This window comes from Falco rusticolus, chromosome 4 (genome assembly GCF_015220075.1).
Source record: "Falco rusticolus isolate bFalRus1 chromosome 4, bFalRus1.pri, whole genome shotgun sequence".
Classification (NCBI taxonomy): Eukaryota; Metazoa; Chordata; class Aves; order Falconiformes; family Falconidae; genus Falco; species Falco rusticolus.
The window spans coordinates 101,229,718-101,242,613 of NC_051190.1; the positions used below are offsets into that span (position 1 = coordinate 101,229,718).

General features: G+C 42.2%; 1 protein-coding gene across 4 annotated transcripts in view; it reads right to left on the reverse strand.

The window, feature by feature from the left end:
- CNOT10 (CCR4-NOT transcription complex subunit 10) overlaps window positions 1-12,377 on the reverse strand; it is a 36,416-nt gene extending 24,039 nt beyond the window's left edge. Inside the window, exons 1-6 of one of the 4 annotated variants that reach the window (XM_037383465.1) lie at window positions 12,201-12,377; window positions 6,058-6,149; window positions 3,213-3,374; window positions 2,545-2,695; window positions 1,393-1,538; window positions 413-499 (exon numbers count right to left, since the gene is read on the reverse strand). In XM_037383465.1, the coding sequence (XP_037239362.1) occupies window positions 413-499; window positions 1,393-1,538; window positions 2,545-2,695; window positions 3,213-3,374; window positions 6,058-6,149; window positions 12,201-12,222 (660 nt within the window). In that variant the 5' untranslated portion in view covers window positions 12,223-12,377. Of the gene's footprint in view, window positions 1-412; window positions 500-1,392; window positions 1,539-2,544; window positions 2,696-3,212; window positions 3,375-6,057; window positions 6,150-6,824; window positions 6,932-11,056; window positions 11,382-11,596; window positions 11,861-12,200 lie in introns of those variants that run through there. The other 3 variants (XM_037383463.1, XM_037383464.1, XM_037383466.1) reach the window with 3 other exon arrangements.
- Window positions 12,378-12,896: the final 519 nt, after the last annotated feature.

Consider the following 12,896-nt stretch of genomic DNA (forward strand, 5'->3'; position numbering starts at 1 on the left):
CTTCTCACTTTCACTCTTCCGATTCTCTCCCCCATCCTGACAGGGGAGCAAGTGAGTGGCTGCATGGTGCTTAGTTGCTGGCTGGGGTTAAACCACAACAGTGAAATAAAACCTCGGCTCATTTAGACTGTTGGAGGTCTAACAGATAAAAGGTCAATGCAGCTAATTGCAGTTTAAAAAAATTATGATGAACTGCAGAGACTGAAACAGGTGTGGGGGGGGTTCTGTTAGGTCAGTTTTTGCTGTACAAAAAGGAAGAGTTAAATAAATTCCCTCTCTTGCTTTGCAACATGAAATTCAAGGAGAGACACGGTATGACAATTCATGCCGAACTAAATTTGAAGGAGACGGTACTCAGTTTTAAGAAAAACTTGAACTACTGTTCTTACATAAATAATATGCAGACACCTACCTGATGTATCTTAGATTTAGCAACTTCTATCAAAGCTCCACTTTCAGCTTTTTGATTTGAGGAATCTTTATTTGTATTATTACCTGACTGTCAAACAAAAAAAGGAAGTGTTATTAGTAGTCACCTCTTAAATTCAGTTTACACATTCTTTCATAAGCTATTTTTATCAATCTCACATAAAGAAGTATTTAATAGTCAAAAAATACACATCCCACCAAATACTGTAACTTGTAACAATCAAAATCCATTAACAACCATACCAGCCTATGAAGAGCATTTTATATTAACATTAGTGTTATGCTGTGTTGCTCTGCAGTTGAGGTATTTTAAGAATTCTCTCATCCAGAAGGATGATATGTGCTTTCTAGAGACACTAATGTTTTTTCCAGTAGAATTATGATATACTTAAAGATAAAATGTTTCATCGGAAGTGTGACATCCCATCAACAGGAAAAGACTGAAGTGTCTTTTTCCCCCACTTCCAAGCCACTACTTGTTCTACTGATTTTTACAGAAGACACGTAGAAAAAAAATATAATTTGAAAGAATGCCTCATACTTTCGTATACTATGTAAAAAAGATGCTTGATTTCCTATACTATGGTATGCAATTGCAATCCCTCTCTGACATCAACTTCCCTTTCAAATTTAGGGTCACATATGGTCATAAACCAAGGCAAACAAGGAAAAAAAAAATAAAATATATTTGACTCTGAAGACAACTGTTTTTCCAATGCAAGTCTCTGACTCAAGAAACACTTCTTAGCTCCCTGGGAGTAAGAGAAAAGTGTGAAAGAGCGGGAATAAACTGCTGCTGTATACAATTACCTCAGTTACTAACATGTATAAGTTGCCGTCTGAAGTTACAGGTGATATAACATAGTTCTATAATTCAAGAGTATTTTAAAAGAGTAAATTTGGATTCAGTGAAAGCATACTTCTGGTGAAGACTTAGTGGCATTCATATGATTTGAAGCTTACCTCATTTTTTCCATTCTTGCTGTTATTATTGCCCTGTGAAATCATTTTTTCCAGAACAGCAAGCAGATGCAAGGCTTTCTCAGCTTGGTAAGTTAGAAGGTATAAGTCTACAAGCAAGAAGCACACAGCCTGGGCAAACTTCTCTTCTGTATAAAGCAAAGAAGTAAAAGTGGTTTTACAGCTCTAGTACCAGTCTTTCCAAACATGACCGAAGGAAAAAAAAAAAAAAAAAATTGACTGTGAAGTGCATCTACGCAACATTATGAGAAAAAATAATATATTTCATAAGAAAAAAAACACAGACATCTACACAACATAGATAAGTACATATACTTTAAAAAAAAGGTAATTAATTCAAACAGCACCAGCATAAAAGCATAGACTAAAACCAGCTTAACATGTATTTTATGTTTATAGACTTCGAAAGTTGGTCTAAGCAGATCAGCACCCAAGATTCAGCATCTAAACAGACAGAGCCATATGCATAAGTAGAATCCCATAGAACTTGAAAGGATTCCATATAAACACATCTCTGCTTGGCTGGCTTCACAGAATAAGCCCCAAATAGGCATACTGAAAACCAAGAGGAATTGAAGGAGAAATACAGTAGCATTTATTTAATTTATTGAGACACATACATCTTTCAGCCTTACCACTTCTAACTTTGTAAGCTTTGTTGAATTTTATTTCATACAGGTATGGCAATTCCACTACATGGGCTGCCATAGCTCATAAAAGCTGCAGACTTTATATTCAGATATGAGCACATATCATTACATATGACCTAATGAAGGTATTTAAAAATGTGAGTGCCCTGACAAATACATACCCACCTATGAAATTGTATGATGGCTCAAAATACTAGATTTTAAATAATTTCATTAGCTTGTACATATTATTTACAGAAATACCTTTTAAAGTTGTTAAAAACCCATTTGTTTCATTACACTTGTCTGCTAAATGTCTCTGAAATACCTTCCCCCCAAATTCAATTATTGGTCTCAATACAAGTAAAAGCATTTTACTTACTGAAAACTCACTTTTTCAGAACCGTATTAGGCAAATTACGAATCACTTGTCTGACAGTGAGAAAGACTGAATGATCTTTCTGTAGTTATTGCATGAGCAAAACTCTTCTTTTTGTCTACATACCAAAAGGCTCTATGAACTGGTACAACTTCTCCCCAACCGATATAGCCTCAGTATACTGACGCAGATGATACAAAATAACAGCTTGATTGTAGTACAGCATACTATTCTCAACGTCATCTAGACCATCCATTTCTTCAACGACAGAGTGAACCTGAAAGAAAACCCACTTGTTTCATTAAACTTTCAATACCTATGATTTTAAACAGTGTCCAGTTTGGTTTTTTTAATCCAAAGGTATTAATCTGTCTAAAGATAGGTCAGTAAGAGTTATAAGCTAATAAACTTCATTGTTGTTCCACATAAATCCAGAAAAGAAAAAAAGACAATGAAATCGCTCTGAAATTGAGTAGTAAAGTAACATTTTCACTTTTTTATCATTTCACAAACTATTTCAGGTTAAGGAACCTTCTATTGAAGAAATGTAACAGGTCTTTCTACAGTTATAATCTCTGAAACATTTCAGCTTCAGCTCAATTTCAACAATAACTACAAACGTAACTATAAAATCAGCACCCTAAATGATTAAACAGACTCAGAGGTTTAAAAGCAATGCTACTTATCTTATTCCTTTATTAAATCTAGGGGACAAGGGGCAGAACCTGTTTCACTGGAAGATCTCACCACCGTTCACAGTACTCAAAAATACCATGCTGATATGTTTGCATTACCTGGTTCTTCAGCTGGTTAAGGGTTTGCCTCAAATTATCTGTTGTAGTCTGGTTACTTTTACAGAACTCGGCAACAGCAGTATTCAAAGTTATTTTGTAGTCATCTTTGTTTATGTCTTGAAGGGTATTTAGGTGTTGTAAACAAGTATCATAGTTCCCAGCCTGGAAATCGCACACATACCAAAAACATGCATTAGAAGATAAAAGGTTTAAACTAGCAGGCTACTAAGTTTTAAAGCCTGTATCCTCTTTAAGTTTAGAGAGCAAAGTAGTACTCCCTTTACCAGCAGCAAGTGAAGCAAACTAAATGTCTACACCCATACTTCACTGTTTATGGCGATTAATATGTATGAGATGTTAACTCTAAAAGTTGCAGTCATATCCAAACTTCAAAAAGCATTTTGTGGAGGAAGGACAAATGAAGTAGGTGATGAAATCCCATGAAGTGTTAATCTGATTTCTCTTCATCATATTATTTTGAGTTTCAAGATTCTTTACTTCCTCCGTTTTTGTAATCTTTCCCCATCACATGTACACTGAGTGGCTGCGGTTGCTCGCGTAAGTCCCAGCCCATCATTTTACATTTATTCTTCATCTGGAGTGGTTGCTCACATAAGTCCCAGCCCATCATTTTATATTTATTCTTCATCTGGAGAGACTATGAGTTGCAATTTAGCCTGTGGAAGTCAGCTTAAGACAAGTTGGAAAAAGAAGGTGTCATTTTCCCAGCACGGCTTTAAATAGTACCTTTTACGAGCTTTACCTGTTGAATGAAGTATTCAATCACCTAGGCATGCCTAAATAGAAACTAGGATCCAAACATGATGCTCCTCTGAGATGCGATTTAATCATCAAATCCCTTTCTTTGACCCCAGGAATAAGCAAGGACTTCAGAATGGCTCACCTCTTTCTGCTTTCAGTTTTAGTCTTTTCTGTGTTTGTGCAGGAGGAATTTAGTGGCATCAAGGAACGAAAGAGAACTCCAGGCTCTTTCAGCTATGTTAAGCCTAAATGATCCTTCATTTTCTACTGTTCAATTCCTATACAGAAATAATCACCTTCACCACTTTCATACCAGGGTTACTTCCTATCTGGTCAGTCATGTAAGCATATTAATTTCTAACTTCCTTTATTAAGGGAAGAATTAAAACAGAGAAAGCTTCTGTAGTCCTTCTGTTCTTCCCCAGAAAGCTACCATTCTGCAGATACTTTCAACAGAACTATCCCAGTTCCTTCAGTCTCCCGTGTAAGCACAGTTACACAGTTTACAGAGGGAGGTAGCAGGACATTGACACGCATATTTCCATAAATCATCAACGTGTAACAACAGCATGGATCGCCTAGTGATCATAAACACAGGGTCTTGCAGCTCAACTGTTGGCATACTCTTTAACTGAGACACTTCATCTCCCAATGATTTTCTTCATGCATTCACGCTCAGAGCTTCTCTTCTAACAGGAGTAGCTTTCAGATCACAGCCACAAGGCTTCTGACCACAGCTGGAGTAAAAGCCTTCAACCCCCTTAAATGCTCAGCTTATTTTGTGATGTTTTTCCTCAGCTGAAAGTCCTTTACACCACTCTACTAGACAAGATCTAGAATATAATATACAATTTTACAGTAATTCTATCAAGACTGAAATTGAAAGTGCAGTATAATAAAGCAGTGTGCAAGGCAGTCCACAAAGCTATTTACAGCAGCTCAACAGCAAGCAAAATTGGCAAACAAGGTACCAAATTAATTCTGCTCACATATGTCACCACCTCACAACTCTGTGAATTTAGGGAGCTCTTAAAGCAAGAAAAAACAAGATACACTGGACCAGTATAAAACTAAAAGATGAAGTCGTCAGCAGATCGAAAGTATTTTTGGCATGTAGATCTTCGGGCAAAGCAGAAATCAGATGACCCTTTCATGTGCCTTCAGTTCTCAGGATCAAATGCCAATGAGCAAAAAAGTTATTGAAAAAGAGTGAGCCAGAAAGCACTGAAGATGCCACCAGTGAACATCATCAGCTGCTGTCAGCTTAAGGACCAACTACATGCACTTCTTGTAACAACACTCCAGACAAAACAAAAGTAATGAGGGAAACATACAAGCAGGTATCTCAAAAGGCACATCCAAAACTGAATTATGTAAGGCATTGTGGAGACAGAGATACAACAACTGAAAGGAAAAGCAATTATCATTCCTGTCACTTGCTGCACTAAATAAAATTAGGAGACACTACAAAGACAGAAGTAAACAGAAACACTGGTACCTGAATTCTAACACACAGACAAAAAAAATTTACAAAAATCTTCCAAGAAACTCAAAACAGGTAATAAATAATGCCTGTAGGTTTTATGCATTGAAGAATATATTTTAATGCAATGTGACAGAACAGTATACAATGCTTTTCGTGAAAGAACACAGCAAGATGCTAAAATAAAGTTTGTTTGGCTGGTGCTTTTTAAATACATGTTGTTCTTTTAAACCCTTTAACACATTTTTACCTTCAAGAGATTAATTCTTCAGAGAGATCACGCATTTCCAATGCTGACACAGAAAAGCAGCCTGCTTCTTCTAATTAACTCATTATACAGCTTTTAAGGCTGTGAAGTTTTGAGAATCAAGATTAAACACACTCACTCTTGCGTGCTATATTTAAGTACCCCTTTCAGTTTTCTCAGATCAGAGCAGATAGAAAATGTACATGCTGGCTTTATAACACAACTAGCACTACTTTTGCTGTATCATCCTGTTAATACATTTGCAACTGGGCTTATACAATTATTTTTCCTGTTTTAGCACACTTAGCAGTTATGTGGTAAATTAGATGCCTCAACATTTGGCTTTGTCTTACCAGAAAAGCTTGTAACGCACTGCTCGACAATTCCTTTTCCTGATCAGTAATCCCAGAAGTACCTGCTCCTTCATGTTTCTCAGTACCTTGATCTGTAAAGTGGACAGAAGATTACAAGAAAGTTTGCAGATGGATGACACCTATTCAGCTTTAAAATTTTGTTTCTTCCCATTTTCAAGATCCTCCTGCCAGTACAAGTAACCTTCCAGACAACTGCAGCACTGCCTCCCTACTACACTAAAACACCTCAGGTTTCACCTACTAAATTTCACCTGGTGAATTTCTCTCCATAACACACAAATACAAATAACCCTAGGTATATTACTGTGCTCAACCAATAACCAAAGTCCTGCAAGTTAAATCTAAAATGCATTGCCAATTCTCTTTGAAGCTGCAATCACATACTAGGATTGTCTTTATTTGCACAAAAATTACCAGTGAAGGCCACACATCATAAAATAAGTACCACACTGCGTTAAATAATAACCCATGCATCCTGTATGCTGCTTCCTAAACAACAAGCAAGGGATGCTTTAGGGAACAACATAAAAACCACAATAAACACTGGAACTTCCACCCCGCTCCCTGCTTTGGGAGAGCAAATCTCCCTAAATAAGAGGCTGCATTCGAACCATCATTGTTAATAATCACTGACAGACCTGATATATTTTTTTAAAGCTCTCTATACTTTGATACTCTTCAATATACTCCATCAAACACTCTCTAGTGATTACACCGCAAGACATGAAAAAATGCTGCCTATTCACCTTTTCAGCCTCACTCCTGATCGTACAGAGCTTTCTTTGAATCATCTCTCTTCTGAGGTAAGCAGACACAGTTTATTCTGCATCTTCCTCATGTTTTTCCCCAGAATCTTCTCCAATTCTACTATGTCCTTTTCCAGATTAAGACAGGAAGAGCATGTAGCAATTACGACAGTGCATTTATACAGCAGTATAATAAGGTTTTAATTATCTTCAATTTCTGTTACATAGAATTCCTAACATTTTACCTTTCAGTCACTATTGAGCATATTTTTCAGAAAGGAGCCTACTGAAACCTTCTGTCATCACGTAATTAAGAATTCGGTGAAGTTGCATTAAAAACCACAGTACAGACACTGCATGTCAAAGCAGCTGACAAAAATCCCACAAGACGCTTCCTTGTACTGAACACAAACTACTAGAGGGGAAAAAAAAAAAAAATCCAAAACACCACACAACCACAACACCAGAGAGTTTATTTCTAGAAGCATTAACTCATGTACCAGAACATACAAAAATCATTTAATGTTTTTGAAACAAAGCCTTTTTTATACTAGCAATGCTTTTCACTCCTACAGAAAATTATTTCTTGAATTTCACAGTGGAAACTTTGCTCTAACCTACCTTTTGCTATCTTAATAGTTGTAAATTCAATGCCTTCTTTCTCTTCCCTAAAATTCACAGATGTCATAAACTCTGCTAATTTTGTTTTCACTTTGAACAAATGAAAACACTTATCTGTGAGCCCCATTGCAAAAACCATTCCCCATCATCACCAATATAACTGTATCATCTGCTAATGACTAGGAAAATTTACAAGTATAAGATAAACAACAACAGTAAGGGGCAACCAAACCTCAGAAGATTCATCAATTAACATTCACAGTAAGAATAAAGCAGACTTAGTAATCTATTCATAGTTTGTGCTTGTGTTTTGCTGACTGACTGGATACCAAGCAAAAATGGACTCCAAATCAAATACAAGAGTAAATGCAGTTGATTATATTACAACAAGGGGAAAACAGCATGCAGTATGACAAAAAGAAACAGTTACTATGCACAATACAATAAAAGACTAATAGCAGCGAAGCATCAAATCGTTACTGCAAAGTGTTACAGAGACTAGGAAAAGGACACACCACCAGTTACTGCTTCAATAACACCATCCAGGCCCACACTCTGGCTGGGAAGCCTGTGCCAGGAGTCTCTCAGTAACTGGGAGATTCCTGTGCGCTGCATCCACCCATAGGTGAGGCTGCTGGCCCAGTCCCGCAGCCTGCCCATCTTTATACTCAGTGAGAAACAAAACCAGTTTACATACCTAGTGTATGCAAACTTTTAAGTTTATGCCAAGTGCAGACATGCACTGTCTCATGACTTGTAAGCTTCACACACGCCAGGGATGTCAGCCAGATGCCAAGCATGGTGAAGTTACTGTCATGACAGAGCTGCACACAGTACTTATTGTCTGGATGGTCCTGCCCACACCTTGCATATTCAGGGGGCTCAGGATAAACACCACCTGTTCACTACAGTTGTCCTTGAGCTCCCTGTCCAAGTTAAAACAATTCCTAATTAAAGACTTCTTCATAAGCAGTAATCAATCTAATAAGCTTTTACCACAGATTGTTTCTGGGAAGACAGCGAGATCCCTTCCATTGCCCTATGCAATAACACATTTGAGCAAGAGCTGTAAAGACTATCATCCTGCATCAAGATGCCGACAAAATCGAGATTTTTACAATCTCAACAATCTTACACCTTACACCTACAAGTCAAAGTAACCCACTGTGATTTAGATAAAATTCAGGATTCAGCAATTTTAGTACTCAGGAGGGGTGGATACTCAGGGGCTACAGAACAGCACGCACCTGCTATAAACTCTGGCTGCGCATGAGGCATTGATCAACACCACCTGCACTGCCTTTTCCTCGAAAGGGAAAGCCAGGAGAGAAAATAAAAACACAAAAAAGCTCAGAAAATTTTTGATGTGCCAAGGTTTTCCACAGCAAGAGGAAAGGAGCAAGCATCATCTCTCCTTCAAGCTAAATATAGACTAGATCTGATTCCTGCTCTAAATCTTGTGGTTGTACAGCTGAACAGCAAGCTATCACCCTCCAAGCACCTCTAGAACAGCAGCAAATAAGCAAACACGCCTTCCCTCAAACTTTGACACTGTTACGTTACCTGCCTTACTTGCTCAGCGTGCCTTTCAGATTATGTTAGTAAAAGTAACCATAGCGGAGAGACTTGAGACTCTAGAACTTTTGAAGTTGATAACACTCAACCTGGTCAAGAAGTCCCTCATGTACAGGCTTGCCTAGCTCAGTGCCAGCAGCTACCGAGTGCATTACTGAGGACTGCCATTGTACGCAAGTTTGTAAAACAAGCATCTCCAATGAATCTGGGGCTTATGGAAGCCTGACTCCTGAAGTAAAACATCTTCAGTTGAAGGACAACAGTCTCTTTGGTTTACCTAAGTTGTGTAATAAAAGCACTACTTACATAGCTGTTTGATATACTCCTAGGGAAACATCAGGACAAGTCCACAGATTTCACTGTCTCTAAGTCTGCTGGTACATTAAAAAAACCCAAAATTAAACTGGGGATGATAGGCGAAAACAGAGCTGTTCCTTCTCCTATAAAGCCAGTTTTAGGGCTGCAACCTGATTAACTGCAACTACTATGACTCAACAAACAAAGCAGATTTGCAAAACCTGAGCTGGAAGTTTATCAAGAAAGAATAAAACTAAAGTTCAGCTGACAGTTCACAGCATAGCCCTTTCCTTTGGGGAAAAAAAAATGCTTTGGCTACTCTGTCCTTTTTGCTCAAACACACTTGAAACCTGTCGAAGAGCTAAAGGTCTTTCTAATCTACTGCAATTCTGCCACTCTTGTTTCGACTAGGATCTACTGCTTCAGCTGATCTTTATTATCAAGAGATTTCACAGACAGGAGTCATCTAAAAGCTGGCTGGCACAAGGTATTGAAACGACCCTCCAATTCCACTTAAATGGGGGGGAGGAAAAAAGTGCTCTTGCTCTCTTGGCTGCAAATAGACATCAGGTGCTTGCAAGTAAAGTATTATTTCCATATTTCCTGAGGCATTTGAAAATTAAACAGGTAGGTGCATTGTTTCCTGGCAAAAAATACAGCGTGCCACTTGTTCACTCAAATCTAGTGATCTTCAGCATTCTTGGCAGAAGCATGTGGTATGGATAACACATGGCACACCAGTCACTACCGATGTGCTCCTATCCGTACAGTAGCTACCATCATCAGCTGAAATATCTGAAACGGTGCAGATTCTCTGCTTTACAAATGACAGGACTCAACTTCTCTCTGTAAACTGCACTTACACATGGATCTGTTTATTTAACTTCTCATTTTGTCCAACTTTCACAAGTACAGAACAACTCTAAAACTAATATTTGTCAGGCTAGCGATGAAGGGCAAAAGGGGCAACCTGGAAAAGGATGTAAAAATCAGCTGCTCAGATTTTGATCTGGAGGAAGCTGTTGCACTGAGTTTGAAGCTAAAGCAGCAAGGCAGGAAATTATCTTCCAAGTTAGCAATCCTGAGGCTGAGCAGCAGAAACACAATGTCATGGAAGCTTGTTTGGTTTGCACAAGCAGGCAGTTGTTCCTGCTGGAGAAGTTACATCACGGTGACCAGCAGAACTTTGGGAAAACGGGCTCTATGAGAGGAGAACAAGTAAAAGCATGGGTCTGCCACCTGAAAAGGGAGATTGCTCTCCTCATCGGGTTGCTGCCACAATACCATGCAAGCAACAAGAAGCCAAATCTCTCACATACACATATCCGAAGATACCTAGAGAGTGACTGCAATCATTAGCCTTCTCATACCTGTTCTCTGTATCTCCAAGGACTGCTGTTCCCGAGCTCTTTTGCTTCTAGGCCCCATATTACATTATGCATGAACTGTGCTGTTGAATACCACAGCATCTCTGGAATTATTTTTTATTTCCAAACTCTGCAGGCAGGGGGATAATCTATTCCTTGGAAGGGGAAGAACACATGACTCTTGCTCCAAAAGCATCTTGAAGGGTATGAAGACCAGTCAGTATTCACCCCTTATAAGACAACGACAGTTTGTGGCACCAAGACTACATTTTTCTATGAAGCACTCCACTACTAGTATAAATACACTAGACTTCTTTAACACCGTACAATAAAAAGCAAACACTTCTCAGGGGAAAGTTATTTATAACTCACCGCTACAAACAAGTACAGTATGTAGAATATCTTCCCATAGCTCCCATCTTTGTTTCATCTGGGCACATACTTTTCTTTTAACAAAGTACAACTGAAAAGTTCCTTCAGCACTTCCAGGAACAATAGCAAAAACTATAAAAAACTTAATGCCGGTTTTTTTCACATCGTTTAGGAGACGCTCACAGTGCTTATAAACAAACCCAGGATAGTTTACTACACGCCATTCAGTGCACTACAGCAATTTTTCCCACAATCTTTTCCAGATGCGGATGAGTTTCATATTTAGCATCCGGAGAAAAATGCTTACGGCAGTTTTAAATAATGCTCCCACCATGTAAAAACAAGGTGGGCTGAGAGAGACCAGCACAGGCAGATCCCCTTGGCTTCCCCTCAGGCCACCCTGCTCCCCATCCCCGAGGAGGGGACCCCTGCACGCAGGGCTTCTGCCCCCCGGGCAGGCTGCGGGAGGGGCCAGCAGCAGCTTACAAACGCTAATGAGTTACGCTGCAACTGCACTTGAGATTTATTTCGGGTGTTTACCAGAAAATGATTTATTTTGTAATCTCGTCGGTTTCTCTCTACAGTGTCTTTTCAGGCCCGAGGTTAGGGACGGCCCACTCATCCCCCGAAACCAAAGCGGCAGCTCAGCGGGAATCAGACCGAACTCTGGCGCGCAAGCAGCCGGGCGAAGCGCTCGGATCTCCCCAGCGCCTTCCGAGAGCCCCGGTTTAACGGATCAACCCAGAAGTTCAACTTGCGGTGTGGTGCGTCGGCGGTGGGAGACACCCCCCCCCGCAACAGCGCCCGCGCAGGCCAGGCGGCTGTAACCGCTCAGCGCCCCCGGCCGCGGCAGGCCCCGGCCCCGCACGGCCCACCCGGTGACCCGCCAGCACGCAGGCTCACGGGCGGCGGGCCCCGCCAGCGCCTCGGCCCCGGCCGCCCCGGCCCGCAGCTCTGCCCTGTCGCCGCGGGGGCACTACTTCCTTGGCGGAAGGGAAGAGCACCGAGCAGACTGCCATGCCTCCCCCCTTCCGCCCGGGACGTTCCGGCACTCATCGCCCCCCGCGGGAGCGTATTCCTCCGCGCCAGGCGGCCCAGGCCTGAGGCGTAGACGGCGGCGCGCGGCGGTTTAGCTCGCACTCACCCGCTGCCTTGTCCGCCGCCATCTCCCCCGCCGCGCGCGTACCGGCGCCGCGCAGTCCGAGCGCGCCGCTAGGGGCCTAGACCTCCCCTCGCTGTGCCGAGTGCGGGCCGCGCCACCGCAGACCGGCCGCTGGCTCCCGGGACTACTTTGCCGCCGCCGCCACCGCCCTCCGCGGGCCGAGCCCGCCCCTCTGACTGCGCCGCTCGCTCCTATTGGCCCGCCGCTTCCGGGTTCCCGGCGGCCTCGCGACCGCCGGCCGTTGCCGGGGGACCGCGCATCTGACGTCAGGACGCCGCCGAGCTCCCCGGGGGGGCGCATGCGCGGCGGGACCTGTCCGGGGCCGGCGGGGCGGGGGCGCCATCTTGCCGCCGGCCGCCCGTCGAGGGGCTGGGGTCGCGGCGGCGGCTTGCGGGAGGGCGCGGGCCGTTCCCGTGTGGATGCTTCCCGGTTTTCCGCCGCACTGAGCGGACTGGCAGGCGTCGGCCGCTGTCTCTAGTGTGTTTTGCCTTTACCCCAGGGGCAGCCCGTGCTGGAGGCCGTGACCCGCCGGCTCCCTGCAGCTCTCCCCAGCCGGTGCCGCGGCAGCCGGCAGAATACGGCCTGTCAGCCCAGCGGGAGCGGCGTGGCGGTGCTCGGCGCCCCAGCAGCAGCCGCCGGCGGGGGGCCTGGTGGCCGCGCTCCTCGCTAAGGGTCCCT